We start from the raw sequence: 18,909 nt of genomic DNA on the forward strand, positions 1-18,909 counted from the left end.
TCTTGTATAATCATTCAAACTCCTTGAACATTTATTTTTTCATATTTACCCAATAGGGTTATAATAGGAAATGCGATAATACATATAAAAGCACATTTTAATCTGCATGCTGTCATACAAGTGTTAGAGACCATTACCAAAGTCTTCAAATAATAATCCAACTGACACAATAATTTTCTTTTCCCATATAATGTTAAACATTCACAAAATAATCTAAGTGTGAAAACAAAACAACGTCTTATCGACTGTGGTTGTGGTGGAAACTAAGCAAGGAAGGTAGGTCAGTAGTGGCCAGGATCTCAGATCTGAGCTGGACCTGGCCTGATTTGAGCAAAGTCAGGAAGTGTTTCGAAGCCCAGCGGAGTCCACTGAGGACATCAACAAGGAGGTATAGGTACAAAGAAATGAAATTGCATTGAGAGCAGATGGGAAATGAATGTTAAGTCTCCCTACCAAAGATCTAGAAAACATAAAGACAACAAGCTGAACATACATCAGGCTTGGAGCACTACAGCTGGGACAGTGGGCTAGGCCCCAGAATGCACAAAGTACAGGAGACCATCTTTTGGTAGTTTTTCCATACTGAGCCTTGGCACGACCTCTTTTGGGCACTGAGTCGGGTTCTTGACCTCCACATGAATGGCACTTAAAATAGAAGACAAGCCCAAACGTAAGGAAAAAAAAATTTGTCATATGATTTTTTTAAAAAGATAATTTGATTGGAGTATAGTTGACTTACAACATTGTAGAAAAATTTTGAAAAGTGTAACTTATGATCAGAGGACTAAAGGCTGGAGGAGAAAAACAAATGAAGACTCTCTCCTTTGAGTATTTCCTCTTACTGAATGGTGGGCCTGGAATAATGTCAGTGTTACACAATCCTTTAGCTTGTCCATCAAGAAAGGGGTTGTTCCTACCACCCCCATATCCCCTGAAATATCAAGAGCTCACTGATCATTCATTTATTCAATACATATTTTTGGAGTACATTTATTTATTTATTTTCTTTCTTTCTAGGGCCGCACCTGCGGCATATGGAAATTCCCAGGCAAGGGGTCAAATTGGAGCTGTAGCTGCTGGCCTACACCACAGCTACAGCATTGCCAGATCCTTAACCCACTCAGTGAGGCCAGGGACCAGACCCACATCCTCATGGACACTGTTGGTTCTTCACTCGCTGAGCTACAGTGGGAATTCCTTTTTGGAGTACTTCGAATGTGCCAGACCCTGTGCTAGATACTGGAGGTGTCAGAAAGAGAAAGGCAGTTTGCCTTGTGCTCTCAGGAAGCTGTGGCTTGCCTGTCCCACATAGCCTGTGCCTCCTGTAGATGGTTAGTACAAGTGGCCACAGGGACTCCCCTCCCCACATCCACACCCTTTGCAAAGGGACCGTAGCTCCTACTATCCATAAGTGGAGTCTGATTTCCCACCCTTAAATCTGGAAACTGTGATCACCATGACAACAAGCCTGGGATAACACAGATGGTGGAAAATGATGACCCATGTGGAGCTAGCCATTCTTGCTATGGCCATTCTAGATCAGTTGGCTGACTGCTAATGGAACAGCTGCTGCTGACCACAGAGTGTGCCCAGCTAATATGGGAAGAACTGCCTAGCCCAGCCCAGCCCAGCCCAGATTACTGATCTATAGGCTTGTGAATTGAATCAATGATTGCCTTAAGGCTCTACATTTTGGACAGATTTGTTATGCAGCAAATACTGTCTGAGTAGCTCTTGACTGTGTGAGTATGACTCAAGGTTTATTCTGGGCACAGAATTTTCCAATGGCTTATCAAATTACCTTGGTAACTGCCAACTCTCCACTTGACTTTGCGTTATATGTAGAGTTGTCAGAATGCAGACACCCTGGGAAGGTTTGGTATTGGATCTCTGATCTGCAGACTATGAAGTCGACTAATGTGCTTGAGATGTGACATATATAGTACAACATATTTCTTGGAGAAAACAAAACTATGTAGGCAGGACATAAACATTTACAACAGCACAGACTTCAAACAGTTAGAAAGCAGTTAGAAAGTTAATGTAAATCTGCTTGGCTTTGTTTCCTAACATGATGGCTCATGACTTCAAAAATAAAAATAAAAATAAATCAAAGCCTCTTTGTCAGATACTGAATTTGTACAACTACTCAGCTACGTCCTCTAGACATATAGAAGGTTTCTGAAATGTTCTAGATGTCTGGGTGTAACTGATGCTAACGATGACACATCGGTGGAGATGAGTGAAGGGATCTTTGAGTTATTTATCTTAATTTTCAAATATGTCAGGGTGTCTTTTCCTCTTTTCCTGGCAGCTGTTCTTCTCTGTCCAGCTCTCCCAGCTGGGCATTTTGGGAAAGCAGCCAATTCCAGGGCTAATGTGTTTCTGCTGTTATCTGACACTGATCCTGCTTCATAGAGGCAGCATTGAAGATAAGCCCTAATCGGATGTATTTTTAAAACAAACCCTTTAGTTACTTAGAACAGAGCTTCCCCAATTACTTCCTTTCTCCTCTCCCTGGCTGTGCAAGGACCATACTAATGTGAAAATGCTGGATTTGGAGGGCAGTCAAGGGCAGTGTTGGGGCAACTGAAGGACAGGCAGGCTGAGTTCAGGGAAAACGCTCCACCAGTCAGGCTGGGACTGTATTTCCAGGAGAGCAAGGCAAGTGAAGGATACTGAGAGAATCAGATGTGACAAGAGACTCAGCAGTGGTCCAGGGTACAATACCAAGACCCACACTCTAAGGTGCCTGAAAGGAGGGAGGTATAATTAGGTGCTTTAGGAGAAAGAACCAATCCTTTAAAATGGCCATCATTTTGCTCCAAAGAAATATATTGCTCCAATGTAAAACCTTATGATAACCTTAGTTTAGGACTAGAAATTTTACGTTGCATTCTTTACTGCATTATCCTCAAGTCAGAGAAAAGTCTGTTTAAATTCCTACCCTGTTTAAGTTATTGACAAGGTTTCCATAGCCATTGAGAAGGAGAGCTGCTTAGTCAAAGGAGTAGGTTTAGAGGTCTTGATATGAAAAAAAAAAAAAGAAGGAGCAGAGTAGAAAAACATTTCTTTATGGCTTTCATTTCTGAAATGGAATTGGAAGTGAGATATAATACGTTAATAATTTCCCTTTGGAGGAAGTAGGTCTGCCATCATTACTTCATACTCCCTAGGGCTTTCCAGTTCCTGGGTTCATTTCAGCATTATTCAATATCAAGGGAATGAAGATGGATGTCCCCCATGGCAGATCCTTCTGGGCCCTATTACATTAGTCCTGTGGTCAATTACAAGGGGTGAGCCTGGGTTGGGTCTGGTGACGGTAGTGGGGGGGGGTGACAGGACATAGCAGGGTGGAGTGTGATGAAGAGAAAGCAAAGAGGAAGCAGCTGAACCCTAAGGGTCCTCTGGCTCCTCAGTTTGACTTTCTGGTCATTTCTAGGGAGCCATCTGTCCCCAGAGTTCTGTTCCCTGATCTTAGAAACTTTATCTAAGGTTCTGACATGAGGATTTACTTTCACGGGGAGTTTAAATTTGAATTCTGTGTTATAAAATTACACAGGCAGTGATTTGGAAATGCTGGCACTCTTATTTGGAAAATTACTTACTTGAATTCATATTAATAATGAAGTGACTGATTTACATTACAGGTCAGACTCTAAATTTTCCAAACCAGTGGCTTAACAAGGCAATATTAACTTAGAGACAGATTTTTCTCTCTCCTCTTTTTTTGATTTCTCATGTAATTGTACTGTTGTGTGTAAATCTTGGCAGTCTCCCATCTTTACACTTCTGCTCGTAGGAATTATCTTCCAACAGATAATCACTGCTCATGATATTAACCTCAACTGATACAATGTCTATTATAAATCTGATTTAGTTCTAACAATTACATCATATGGTTGGTGTTCAGATCTAAAAAGTTTATAAATCAATGACTTAACAAAGTTAAGGGCCAGTCATTTTATTTCCTTTTCTCTTTTGCTGTGACACTGAGTTGCTAGGAACATCTTGTACCCATCACTGCAGTGGGCAAAGTGCTGTCGCTTTCTCTGTCACTGCAGAAGCAGAGCAGGACTGGCTTTTGAGAAGTGACAGTGACTTTGGGAGTGATATGCATGCACTCTCTCACACTGGGGCAAATGGGAAGAATTCTAGATTAGGGTCCTTTTCAGTTATCTGAGGTCATTATTTTTGCATAGAAGAAAAGGCTGTTAAGATACAGATTTTTAGCAGATTTATGGATTTCTTTAAAAAATTTTAAAAATTTAGTCTTTTTATGGCTGCACCTGTGGCATAAGGAAGTTCTCAGGCTAGGGGTCAATTGGAGCTGCAGCTGCCAGCCTGCACCACAGCCACAGAAACATCAGATCTGAGCTGTGTCTGCGATCTACACCATAGCTCACAGCAACACCAGATCCTTAATCCCCTGAGCAAGGCCTGGGATCGAATCTGCATCGTCATGGATACTAGTCGGGTTAGTTACCACTGAGCCACGATGGGAACTCCCAGACTTATGGATTTCTAATTGGTATGTCTCTATATCAAATGAATATGTACCAAATATGTACAGCTCAGTTTATACAATGAAGTGCCTCTCTGTCACAATGATTATAATTTGCTCTCTGCCTCTTTCCGTCCTTATACTGACTTTAATCCCCTGGTTACTGAGCCACTTCTTTTTTTTTTTTTTTTGTCTTTTTGTCTTTGTTGTTGTTGTTGTTGCTACTTCTTGGGCCGCTCCCGCGGCATATGGAGGTTCCCAGGCTAGGGGTTGAATAGGAGCTGTAGCCCCCAGCCTACGCCAGAGCCACAGCAATGCGGGATCCGAGCCGCGTCTGCAACCTACACCACAGCTCACGGCAACGCCGGATCGTTAACCCACTGAGCAAGGGCAGGGACCGAACCCTCAACCCCATGGTTCCTAGTCGGATTCGTTAACCACTGTGCCACGACGGGAACTCCTACTGAGCCACTTCTAATGGATTAAAATCTTGGATTTTAAAAAGCTCCATAATTGTTATGTCTCCCCCAGTAAGTATACCCAATTCTAGAAGCTGTGTACCTGATGGTTGGTCCTGTCCACCGTGTTGGCTGTAGAGGGGTGGTCTCTGGTGTTTTGACGGATTCGAGCGGAGTTTTGCTGCTCAATGGTGGAGGAGGTTGGGATACAGAACTCTCTGAAGCATCGTTTGAAGTTTTCATCCAGAAATGCATAAAGGACTGGGTTCAGGCAGCTGTTTGTATAACCTAGAGCAATGCAGAAGTGCCAGGACACAGTCTGGAAAGTAGTTTCTGGGATTGTAATCAAGGCTTTAATGATGACGTAAATGTGAATGGGAGTCCAGCAGACAATGAACACAGCCACAACCACCAGCACCATCCTGGTGATTCTTCGCAGGTTTCTATCCTTTTCTTTGGAGCCAGAGAGCATGCGAACACTCTTGAGGCGTAAGATCATCAGCCCGTAACACACTGTAATGATGAGGACAGGCATGATGAAGGCAAAGATGAAAACACAGATTTTCAGCAGGTTTTCCCAGTACCAGGTTGGGTGAGAAAATGTTAGTGTACAATCTATGGAACCTAGTAGAAAAGAATTATAAGCAAGAGTTAGCAAGCAACATTTAATTATGTTATTAGGTATTAACATTGCCATTTTGCTCTCTTATTTACAGCCTTGACCTGAGCTAACCTGTGGTTATTCCTACATAAGCAAGGAAGGGGAGATTTAAAGACGTTGTGGAGGAGACTCAGCTCTGTCCAAAGTCTATAATCACTGTCCAAACTCTATAGGAATTTCCAGCTGATGGATTCCACTTTTTGACGGTTGGTTCATCATTCTGATATAAAATCTTAAAAAGATAAATTTGTCATGTAAGCAGCCACCTGAGATTTTAAAACAAGCTTCCACTTAATCCTCTTTGGGTTTAAAATTTAATTACTTTCAAAAGAGCTATGTTCTTATTTTCCCAACCTCCCCCCTTTTTTTAATGGTTGCATATATGGTGTATGGAAGTTCCTGGGCCAGGGATTGAATGCCAGGAATCTTTTAAGCCACTGCACGGGGGACAGGGATCGAAGCCGCACCTCCTCAGGGACCCAAGCCCTTGCAGTTAGATTCTTAATTCATTGAGCCGCAGCGGGAACTCCTATTTTCCCATCATTTTGATGAAGTAAGTGCAAAGAAATTAGGAACTATTAGATTACGGATTATTTTCTCTTTAAAATAGTTCCTAGAAAAATTTGAAATTTAAGTAAATTGAGAAATTTTTATCTCAAAATATTCAAAAGTATTTTGCTAGGAAGAATCATTAATATTACAGTCTGACTATGGCTTTGGACCACTCCATCAATTCTACTTGGCTCAGGACTTCATCAATATATCTGTCTATGGAGTCACCATCCCTCAGGTGCTGCATCCCTCACCATTCCGGTACTTTGTTGTTGCCATGAACATCACAGGCAGACCAATGGCTGAAGAGAGGATCCAGTTGCAGACGTTGATGATTTTGGCATTGCGGGGAGTGCGGAAGTCCAGGGCCTTGACGGGATGGCAGACGGCGATGTAGCGATCCACGCTCATGGTACAGAGGGTGAATATGCTGGTGAACATGTTGTAGTAATCTATGGAGATCACGATCTTGCAGAGGATGGTTCCAAACGGCCATGTTCCCATTAGGTAATTGACACTCTGGAAGGGTAGGGTACTGGTTGCTAAGGCATCCGCCAGAGCAAGGTTGAAAATATAGATGTTGGTGGCAGTCTTCATTTTGGTGTATCTAGGAGACGGAAGAAGAGCAGCAGAACAGTCCAAAAAAAAAAAAGTGTGAAATACAGTGAAGCTTTCAAACAAAACAAAACAACAAAACACAAACTAAAAACCAACAAAACAACCCCCTTGCTGAAACCAAAGCAAAAACAAGCATAAGGATTAGTGGAAAGCATTTGAGATTAGACATTGAGGAACTATTTTCTAGCTCTAGATTGATCATGTATAACCATGTACCTATGGGCTAAGTATATAATTTTCTTCCCTATCGGTTATATTATTTATAAAATGATGATAATAGTAGCTGTCATGCCAGGCACTGTGTGATAGGTATACTAGACACAGGGAGCACTCAGTCAAGTATTCAAATGTGGGGTAATAATGCTTTTTATTTCTATATGCGTAAGAGAAAATTTAAAGATATAGAGTTAAAATTATGGAGCAATGTAATTGTGTGAGAGTGTACATATGTGATTGTGTATTTGCATATGCATGTCCTCACTCACAAATATACGAGCCGTTATGGGAGCACAGAGAGGAGACAGAGAGTAGTAAAGGTAAGATGACGAACGAAGGAAGGTGTCTTGGGCGTGGAGATGCACAGTTGGTAGGAGTAGATCATTGAAGACTGAAAGAAAGTCCAGACAAAGGCACAGAGTTGAGATGGTAGGATGCGTATTTGGCCCTGCGAGAGTAAAATCCCACCAGGAGCAACAATAGGTCTGACAGAGGAGGACCAGCACATAGAGGGGATTATGTAGCATGGTGAGTAGATTAAACTTGATCCAGTCTGTGATGGGGAAACTAAGGTGGTTTTGGGTTTTATTATTTAATAACTTTACGGAGGCATATCATTCAAATGTACAATTTGAGAAATTTTGCTATATGTACACACTTTTGAAACCATCACCATAATCAAGATCAGGATTAGTCTGCACACTCAGTTACACTGCTACTTGTTTTTTTTTTCCTCATGGTTTTCCCAACTTCCCCCCCACCCCATTTTGAGGAAAAGTTTTATTGAGGTATAGTTTATCTTCAAAGTTGTGATAATATCTGCTGTACAACAAATTGATTCAGTTATACATGTACGCACATCTGTTCTCTTTCAGATTCTTTCGCCACATAGATTATCACGGAATCCTGGGTGGGGTTCTCTGTGCTGTACAGCAGGTTGGCCAATCATTCTATATACCTCGGTGTGCATATGCCAATCCCAACCCCCCCCCACCAGTTCCCTTTGGTAACCGTAAGTTTTCCAAAGTTTGTGAATCTGTTTCTGTTCTGCAAATAAGTCCATTTGTTTCCTTTTATTTAGATCCCACATACATGTGATATCATATGGTATTTGTCTTTCACTGTCTTATTTGCAGCAACATGGATGGACCTCGAAATTATCATACTGAGTGAAGTTTGACTGCTACTGCTACTTGCTTTTATAAATAGTTCTCTTGGCACACCCTCACACTCATTGAATTCCTTTTCATCTATGGCTGTTCTGTTGATGCAATGGCAGAGTTGAGTAGTTGCCATGGAGACTATGTGGCTTGTAAAGTCTAAAATATTTATTATCTGTTCCTTTATAGCGATAAACCCGCCAACTCTTGATCAAGATAATGGACGTATCGGTAACCCTCCAAAGTTTCTTTGTGCAGCTTTTTAATTCCATCTTGCCCCTCTCTACCTTGACCCCCTCTCTCCCTGCTCTCTAGGCAGTCACTGATCTGGATCTGCTGTCTTATAGATGTTTACATTTTCTGGAATTTTACGTAAATAGAACCATTCAGTATGTACTTTTTTTTTTTTTTTTTGGTCTAGCTTCTTTCACTCTTTGAAATTTATTCATGTTGTTGCGTATATCAATAATTCATTCTTTTTTGTTGGAGACCGCTGAACAGCTGAACTCTGCGGAAGGCGAGTATCTGCTGATGCAGAGTTCTAAAGTACAGGGTCTCCTTCAAAGACAAAATTAGGGAGTTATGCATAAACTATGCTATTCTAGGAGCAGCTGCACTATGCCCTAGAGGGATGCACCGGTGCTAATAGTTTCCTTTGTTATTCACTAAGAGGTAGCTTTGTCATTGCCTCTGCCTGGTCCTGCTCACTAATCTACAAAGGCAGCTTCCTTAATAAAAGTCCTGTGGGCTAAAGCCCAGTGCCTTTGTTCCCGGAAACAGAGTGCCTCCTGGACCCCCACTCTCTAAATGTAAAAGAGTCTTGTGTGTTTTGTTATTCCGCGCCATCCCTCTTTCAGGATTCTCATTGCCCTGCAGCACTGGACACGGCACTTTTTTATTGCCAGGTGGTATTCCATTGTATGAATATGCGATAACATTTTATCCATTCATCTATTAATGGGGATTGCTTTGCATCCACTTTTTAGATGGTACAAAGTAGATGTTACGAACATTCGTTTACAAGTATTTGCATGAACATGTGTTCTTTCTGTTTGAGGTAAGTATTTAGGTGTGTTATAAGTCCTCAAAGCTGCAGAAATTAGAATTACCAAGTAGAAGAGATAAACATGTATGGTGACATACTAACAAATTATATCTGATGGTAGAAGAATATCTTGCAAATATATTGTCAAACTGTCAAATATATTTAACATTCCACATGTATTTACTGTCAGTAACGGGACCTCAAGTTCACTCTAAGGAGCCCTCTTTTTCCCACTCTCAGTCCATGTGCTTTGCAATGCACTTTAATGCTAGTTCGAGGCATGAAGATAGAACGTGAGTGTTCAGCATTGGTGTCGTGTTTCAATTAGAGCCAACGATCTGGGGAAAGAGTGTATTATTCTTAAATAATTTAACTCGAGAGGATGTAAGGTATGTAGTTGTTGGAAGAGCTTGTCTGAAAATGGATTTAACCAAGAGTAGGTAGATCTGAGTGCATGAGAGAGAAACTCATACCTAAAGACAGGTCTACCTTGAAATGTTTATTTACATCGTGGAGGAAATTCTTCCTAAAGCTGAGCTTGTGTTAATTGCTTTTCAGTCACATGAAATTAAGAGTCTAACTCATTCAGTACTAGATAGCTGTTGGTTAGAGGGGGTGATCGTACAGGCTCTGTAATATTTGTTAAGGGCCAATTTATTGTCCTAAAAGTTTTTTTTTCTTTTTTTTTTTTTAGCAGCAAGAAGCTGAGATTATAAAAAGAGATTTTTTTCAAAAACTTCCTTAGGGCTGATAGGCTCAAAATTCTGACACCCAGTCTCATCTGCTGTAACATCAAAAGTTGCCTTACTGCCAAAAAGGCTCCCCATTTTCAGATTGGGGACTTTTGACTTGCTTTAGAAGTTTGACTTCCTTAAAGGATGTAAAAGAGAGAAGATAGAGAAAGCCATTGAACTTGAGGAGATAAATGGATTTGATTTTAGTGAGGACTCTGTGGCAAACATAAAAATAACTTGGAGAAGTTCCTCGAAAGTACAAAAACAAATTAAAAAATATGACTTGTAAGATGTTAGAATAACTGACCTTGTGCTCAAGAAGCTTAAAAAATTTTAATGCTGTTTATGAGCAGAAATTTCCCCTCCAAAGCAGAAAAGAATAACCCTCCTGAAACCTTGCTAACTACACCATAGATTATAGACTTGGTGAAGCAAAGACATGCTCAATTGCATTAGTCACCTTCCCAGCCAGCAGACCTTATATTTCATATATCTTTAGTAGAATGTTTTATGTTAAATAATCAAGTTCTTTATTGTCAGTTTATGACTCATCATACTTCTAACCTTTTCCTCAGGCTCATCTTAGGACTAGGTACTTATTGATGTAAAAAAAGTAATCCTTTCCTCCCCCAGAATGAGATGTTTGTGAAACAAAATGAGGTTAGGGTCCTACATTAATCACAAAAGGAAAATTGAAACTTTATCTATAAAAGCTATTTCAATTGGCATGTTACAGGAGCAATTGTATTTAATTTTCTCAATGTATCCAAAGAGCCTTCCTCTAAAGATAACCAGCATTCTTATTCCAATTACTCACACTTTGAATCAAAGCAACATATAAAAAGAGGGTTCAGGAGTTTCCTAAATATGTGAAAGAGGATTAATTATACAAGACTAAAGGTTTGGGGATTCCAGTTGCCTCTAGCGTATCTCCAAAGACTTTAACCTGAAGGGATAGTCTGATCAGAGAAAGGATCCTGCTGTCCAGCAAACACGAGCTTTTCATTCTGTTCTGTTCCGAGGTGGCGGTGTGAACACCGCTCTAGGAAAGTTATGCGAATGATCGGTCACACTCCCAGTTATAAGAGCAGACAGAGTTAGCAAGGATGCCAAAGAGGGGAGGTGAAAGATCACCTTCTCTGTTCACTTTATCTGGTTAGACCTTCTGGGTATCAACACACAATCCTTTTCCGGATCTTTGTGCTTATTACCTCTTACTGTGTCATCAATGAATTTAGTGGCAGAGTGGGCGAAAGGAACTGGGAGGGTTATATGACATTTTCTCAGCGTGTCTCACCTGGATTACAGGGCTCTCCTGACCATTCTCACTGAACTGGGTCTTCTCCTCCAAGTAGCGGACCAAGCTATTTTTTCCTTCCTAGTTATCCCATCGAAACTTTCCTTGCATGAATTTTAAAAATTTGTTCTAAATGGTTGCCTAGCTTATTTGCTATATGGATTTCAATGACAGAAAGTGCAATTTAAAAAATGCATTCTTCTCAGAACCTCTTCAACACTTGAACCATTAGAGTGAGTTTATGGAGCTTCTAGATTCTGTGTTGGGGAAGAAGCATACGAACCCCATTTCCTTGGCAGCTCACCTATTCTCCTGTGACCCACATAAAACTTTTGTTTGTAAATATCCTTTCTTTTTTGTGGTTATAGGATAATTCCTATTTATCTTCAGACCCATTCTTCGTGTCATTTCCTCAATAGTTACAACTTTCCAAAATAGTGAGTTTTTCAGCACTTTGTGGTAAATGACGCTATACCTAGTAAACTACTCTTGTATACCCAGGGGATGGGCTTTGCAAATCTTTTGTTGTTGTTCTATTTTGTTTATATGTTAAATCTTTTTTTTGTTTGTTTTTTGTTTTTTGTCTTTTTGCCATTTCTTGGGCTGCTCCCACGGCATATGGAGGTTCCCAGGCTAGGGATCTAATCGGAGCTGTAGCTGCCGGTCTACACCACAGCCACAGCAGCGCGGGATCTGAGCCGCAGCTGCGACCTACACCACAGCTCTCAGCAATGCCGGATCTTTAACCCACTGAGCAAGGTCAGGGATCGAACCTGCAACCTCAAGGTTCCTAGTCGGATTCGTTAACCACTGAGCCATGACGGGAACTCCTGTATGTTAAATCTTGAATTGTGAGGACTCTATCTTGGGCCAGAAATAAAACTGACCAGGGATACTTGAAACAAGGAAGAACATATTCTAGAATCCAGCTTGTCAATTTATTCCCCAGTCAGGCCCTTCACAGGGCTCTGCCACCTGTTTTGGGAGTTCACAATTGGAGGAGCTGGGATGTACAGAAGATTTTTTGCCTCTTTTTGGGCTGGTTTTCTGCCCTTTGATGTTTTTACCAAATGGAGTTTTTCTCTTCTTTTTTTTCTTCTCTGTTATCAGTGGAGACGGAAGATATCTAACTCAGTAAGGATTCAATGAGCCCCTTTTATATGTTCAGCATTGTGCTTGGAAAGATACTTTTTCTCATCTGCCATGACTTTTATGTCCACTTACCCTCACTTAGAGAAGTTCACATTTTTTAATGGGAGGGAAAAACCTCTTTAGAGTGTCATCTCTGAATACTCATGATTAACTGGATTAATCCAATGACATAAAGGTGCATGTCCTACTTTTCAGGTTATTGTTTAGTTGAAAAAATTGGTTGTGTGAGTACCTACCTGAATTTCTCCTTCATCATACATTCGTTCTGATATATCAGGCAAATTTGTGTGTGTGTGACAGCGATAGAGATTGAAAATAACCAAAGCCAAAACCAGGGATACACACTCATTAGGTATTAACAGAAAGAGATCACATATTAGTTTGTTCTTTTCTGTTCTGTTCTCTATTAGCTTAATAAAGGAGGGAACAGGGGATTTCTCATTTTGCTATACAATATTCTAAAACGTTTCATTTACATTCACTTCAAAGTGTTCAGTGGTCAAACACCAATTTTCCAAGGAGTTTGTAGTAGCAAAAGAAGAGAGCAATCATCTCAGACCTCAGCCCTGCAAACAAGAAAGTGTCTACTGTTTGATAATTTGCCTCAAAAGAGTAGACAGAGAGAGGTTTAAGGGAAATTAAAGAGAGGCATCTCCTTCCAAAGGTCAATTGCCTCTTTCATCTCTGTACTCCCTCCTCATCCACACCTACTTCTTTTCCTTTTGTTCTCTATAGTCTTAATTTCTTCCTACTTCATACCTCATTGAAGACAATTGGTGAAAAAAAAAATCTTTCAGATGGAACAAGGACAAAAACCTGCTTTCTTGAAGAAATGGAGGGACTTTATAATTAGAAAATGTGAAAAGAACATCTGATGGTATTTTTATGTTTACATTTGGTGTTTGAAAAAGAAAATCTGAGTAAAATGTGTGGCTTCTTTTAATAATTGCATAGGGAGTTCCTGTCGTGGCGCAGTGGTTGACGCATCTGACTAGGAACCATGAGGTTGCGGGTTCGATCCCTGGCCTTGCTTAGTGCGTTAAGGACCCGGCGTTGCCGTGAGCTGTGGTGTAGGTCGCAGACGTGGCTCGGATCCCGCGTTGCTGTGGCTGTGGTGTAGGCTGGCGGCTACAGCTCCGATTCGACCCCTAGCCTGGAAACCTCCGTATGCCGCGAGAGCGGCCCGAGAAAAGGCAAAAAGACGAAAAAAAAAAATTGCATAGAATTCTAATGACACCGGAATCTAATACATTTCAGTTGTACTATGTCTCCCACGAATCTCATCATTTCATTCTCGTTTGGCTTCCTACTTGTCTATTTTCTTCTTCATTTCTCTTATTTTACTGCATGCATTTTTTGTGAGGCCCTTAAAATCCTCCTGTTAGAGTGGGAAACTGAGGTGGAGAACGGGGCCACACATCAATGCAGAGGAAAGGAAGTACGGCCAAGAGATTTTGCTTTACCATTTTTGGCATTATGCTTTTTGGAAGTGCTTATTTCCAGCTTTATTTAATTTCTGATAATGTGACTTTAGACGTGAATAACATTTATCTCATGAGAAGTTTATATGAAAAAATAATGTTTTTTTCCTTGATTCCTGTACTCTGTGATAAAAAACATGTATGTGTTATACAAAAATACTACCGTGGTAGATCCTCTGATGTATATACACCGTTATAATTGGAAGAGATTTCTTGTTTGTGACTTGATTTTTGTTTCCTGAAATATAGATTTATGTCTCTCTAGACCAAATTACTGGACAATATCATTAGAACATATCCCTTAAACTTTTGCTTCACAGATAACCAATTTTTTTTTTATGCTAAAGGTTGGGTTTTTAAATTTTAGAAATACTTTAGCTTTCAAATATGAGAGTTCTAAGATCTGATTTTTGGATCTGAAAGTTTTGAATATAAAAAGGGATCAAGTGTGCATTACCACTAACATCTAATAATGATGTATCCCCAGTTATTTCTTTAATATGGGAGGAACAAAAGAGAAAACTTCAAATATAATAAAACAATTCCACCAATGGCAATATTAGAAAATTGCTTTTTGAAGAAGTTCAAGTATATGCTATAGGGTGTAGATGATCAGTAGAATTATTATTTTCTACAATTAGTGCAATAGATGTAAGATTTCACCTATGATTTTGGTGATGATGTTGTGCATATAATCACTCAAAACAAATATAAAATGGAAGAGAACATGAACAGAAAAGTTAAAAAATATAATTGAACCATCCATTCAACGCAGAACCCAGCACAAGGTGGGTACCAGTAAATGGAACTGAATTCACATAAGAATAATGGTTTGGATTATTTTATTTTTTGTGGTAAGATGAAACAAGCTTTTTAAGGGAAGCAGTGGCTTTTGAAGTAAAAGTCAAAAGGGAATATTCCTTTTTGTCTTGTCAATTTGTTGTCAGATTAAAAAGAACTTTGGTCATGACTTTTGGTCATTGCATGGAATGATGAGAAGTAAGACCTGAAAGGGGCTTTCGAGACCACATTTTCAGATAACCTTCCTTCATGGTGGAAGAACATAGGCATAGAGAGATGTACAAATGTTTGAGACCTTTTCCCCTATTTCCCTAGGCTCCATTTAAAATTAAAATGTACCTTCTGTGCTGTAACTGTCTTGTGAGCCTTATGTATTTCTGGATGTGCTTTGCTGATTACTCAACCCACTGGGTAGCTAAAACAAGGTAGGCATGCAAAGCTTTTTCATTTCTTTTCAAAGATGCCCAAGCTGGGAATATCTTGGACATTTTGAGATATTATTTCATTATACTGAATGTTGTCATAGAATCATATTTTTAAAAGGTGAATGGAGTTTGATCCATTTCCTTTGCTCTACTCTCTCACAAGCCATGATTTAAATCTATCGGTTCTATGTAGTTGACTCACAACCTCTCTTTCTCAAGTTCCATAACTATATTTCCAACTCTCTGGGACATTTTCAATCTGCCATTGGTTTCCCCAATGCAGTGCTTCTCCAAGCATGCTTATTTCTCACCCTCTACCGACCACACTACCTTCACCATCATCCCAATCAGTTACAGCAAAATAATCAGTTGGAGAAGAAGTAACAATGTACAGTTGAAGTAATTAAGACAAAATTAGAAATAGGGAGGAAAGGAGAAAGGCTGATACACAATTCCAAAACTCTAGCAGGCGAGAATGGACAGGTGGGAATATCATTATTTCACAGAGAAGGAGGAGAGGAAAAGCAGATTTGGTACTGATGTAAAGTTCAATTTTGAGTGTAGTATGTTGTGAAACAAAAGAAAAATGACCATTAAGCACCTGAATATATGTTTGCAGTTGAGCTGGAGCAATTTATTTATGTCTTCAATGTCTAATGGTAATGCCAATCAAGCAAGTAAGCTTGCCTTTTTGTATGATGCAAAATGTGAAGAATGTTGAAGGAAGAGAAAAAGGGAGAGAAAGAGAGAGTAAATGAATGTTATACACGATGCATCAGAATATATATGGGAGAGAAATGAGTTTAAATGCTGGAGCCAGAAACTAGTCTATAGAAAAATTTTCTCATCTCTAAGATGCATGTTTTTGTAAATGAGGAATTTGATTTTTATCAATATTTAACAAAATAATTATTTTCTATCATATTTTGATTATACAATGCAAAATGCAACAATTCATAGACTATAATTCCTGATGGCAATTGTTTGAAATAGAATTTATCAGAATTCTTGCTTTTGAAAGTGCAAGTTTTTAGCAATACTATAGCTATGAGTATGTCTATATATGAAATCATATATTTTATGTATCCTAAAATATTAGATCACATCTTACTTGTATGATATTTTCCTTATAAATCTATAGCTCATATAAGAAAAAAATTTGATAGAAATTTGGACAAATTTTACAGTCTTAAAAATTTACTCTACAATTCCAATATAAATTTGTAGGATGGAAAGTAATTTTTCAACAGTATCCATAAAAATAAATAGATTCTGATCACCTATGCTAGAGGAAAAATTAAATATTTTTCTTCTTTCCCATAAAAATGATAATACAAAAGTGTTACTGATTAATGAGGCACTTGAAAAATATACAGCCTAAAATTTAGGACAGTATTATAGAGGTATGGCAGGAAGCTGACTAATAAAAATTATTTTTCTGGTTTTTGATATATTTGTATTTTTTAGCTTTTAGAATTTTGTACCTTTTATGATTTTTCAATTTAATTATTTGTTTTAATTACAGTTTTTTTTGGGGGGGGCTCTCCTGTGGTGAGCAGGTTGAGGACCTGGCATTGTCACTGCAGCAGCTTGGGTTGCTGTTGTGGTGTGGTAGGATCCTTGGTTTAGGAACTTACACAGGACACAGGTGTGGCCAAAATTTTTTTTTTATTTGTAAGCTTATATCATTTTCTTAAAGAACACACCAAAGTATATGAGCTTTAAGTTTCACCTCACATATTCCTGAACTCACCCCTGGCCGCATCTCAGTTCCTAGTCACAGAGCTCTTCCTGAGATTCAAAGCCATAACCTCTCTGATTTCTGCTCTGGACTTTCTGCCTCACTTACTGCATATAATAGGGCTGCCTCTAGATGGCACAATAGTTCTCAACTCCAATTATCTCCTATGCCCCGTTTTTAGGTCTCCATATAGAGCTATCAGTATTCCTGAGGGATTGGTTCCAGGACCCTCGGTGGGTACCAAAATACTTGGATGCACGAGTCCCTTACGTACAACGGCAGTATAATCAGGTCCTGTGTATCTGTGCGTTCCGCATGGGCAGATGCTGAAGGCTGTTTGTATTGTAAGACCATCTCAGTTCTTCTCTTTGCCTAGCTCTGCCTTGACACCATTTCTCCTCTACTGTAGCTATACAGTGGTGCCTTGGGATACTTTGTGAGGCATCTCACAAAATTCATTGCAGAATTCCAGCCAGGGATGACGTCAAATCTCTTATTGTGTATTAACAATAATATTTTAAATTTATACTCCAATAAATTTTTCCCTGGGAATATAAATAGGTGCATAAATAAATAAATAAATAAAAATAAATATAAATAAGATGAGCCACTTATGGAAAACATCCCTCAAAAAACTAAAACTAAAATAAAAATAAATAAATATAAATAAAATAAGCCGCTTATGGAAAACAATATGAAGATTCCTCAAAAAACTAAAAATAGGGTTGCTATGTGATCCAGCAATCCCACTCATGGGCATATATCTGGACAAATTGATAAATCAAAGAGATAAGTGAGTCCCTATGTTCACAGCAATAGGGACTTGGCTATTTTCACAATAGCCAAGACATCAAAACAAACTAAATGTCCATTTACAGATGAATGCATAAAGAAGAAGTGGTCTCTATATACAATGGAATACTACTTGGCCATTAAAAAGAATGAAATAATTCCATTTGCAGCAACAGAGATTATCAAAATAAGTGTAGTAAGTCAGAAAGAGAAAGACAAATACAATATGATATTACTGATACATGAAATCTGAAAAATGATATGGAAGAACTTATTCACAAAACAGAAACAGACTCACATAGAGAACAGACTTGTGGTTGCCATGGGGGAAGTGAGGTTGGGGAAAATGGAATAGGATTTTGGGATTAGCAGATGCAAACTATTATATATAAAATGGATAAATGACAAGATCCTGGTGTATGACACAGGGGAACTATATTAAAAATCCTGAGATAAACCATAATGGAAAAGAATACAAAAAAAATATATGTTTGTATAACTGAATCACTTTGCTGTGCAGAAGAAATTAAAACATTGCAAATCAACTATACTTCAATAAAATAAATTAAAAAAAAAAGAGTTTTCCCCAGGAATGAGATGGGCAAGTGTTAAGGACAGGGTCCCATTCTAAGGGCTGAACTTTCTGTTTTCTTCTTCCTATCCCTCCAAATGGCCTTCCTCCAGTCCAGAAAGTTCTCTCTCCTCTGTGTGGCAGGGAAATACCATTTTCTTATCAATCTACGGCTTTCAAAACCTTACTATGGACCATATAGTCAAGATTTTTATTTTTCATCCTCTCTGGGCTCTTTTGCAGAGTCTAGTTCCAAAGACAGAAGAGCTGTAGGGTAAAAAGGAATTACTAAAAAGGACAATAAGCACTGGGTAGTACTTCAGGTTCTCATTTTATGGAGCGCTTATTAGACAGCTGATGAAGCAATTACATAAGTGGTTGGAGTATGGAGACTAGAAGACAAGACAGAGCTGGAGGTGTGAACCTGGGCGTAGTTAGCATATGGGTAGTATATATAAAGCAGGAACAGAGGAAGAACATCTGAGAAGAAAGTATAAGGAAGAGGAAAGGGCTCAGGTTAAGAGCCTAGTACAGGTGGAGGAAGTAACAAAGAGTCAGAGAATTGAACATGAAATCCAGAGTTGGAGTTAAGGAAACTAAGAGAGGAAAGAGTACCATGGCGTCCAGAGTGGTCAATTTTGCTGAATGTGGCAGAGACTGAGTAAAAGGAGGACAGAAATATGTCCATTGGCACTAGCGAA

The 18,909-nt window shown here is 39.1% G+C and overlaps 1 protein-coding gene across 5 annotated transcripts in view; it reads right to left on the minus strand.

Annotated features, from left to right (window-relative positions):
• OPRM1 (opioid receptor mu 1) overlaps positions 1 to 18,909 on the minus strand; it is a 170,563-nt gene that overhangs the window by 119,929 nt on the left and 31,725 nt on the right. For 2 of the 5 annotated variants that reach the window (XM_047769887.1, XM_047769884.1), the window contains exons 2-3: positions 6,430 to 6,782; positions 5,066 to 5,586 (exon numbers count right to left, since the gene is read on the minus strand). In XM_047769887.1, coding sequence (XP_047625843.1) covers positions 5,066 to 5,586; positions 6,430 to 6,782 — 874 coding nt within the window. Of the gene's footprint in view, positions 1 to 1,801; positions 1,896 to 2,532; positions 2,780 to 5,065; positions 5,587 to 6,429; positions 6,783 to 18,909 lie in introns of those variants that run through there. The other 3 variants (XM_047769883.1, XM_047769885.1, XM_047769888.1) reach the window with 3 other exon arrangements.

The sequence above is a fragment of the Phacochoerus africanus genome, chromosome 2, assembly GCF_016906955.1.
Source record: "Phacochoerus africanus isolate WHEZ1 chromosome 2, ROS_Pafr_v1, whole genome shotgun sequence".
Classification (NCBI taxonomy): domain Eukaryota; kingdom Metazoa; phylum Chordata; class Mammalia; order Artiodactyla; family Suidae; genus Phacochoerus; species Phacochoerus africanus.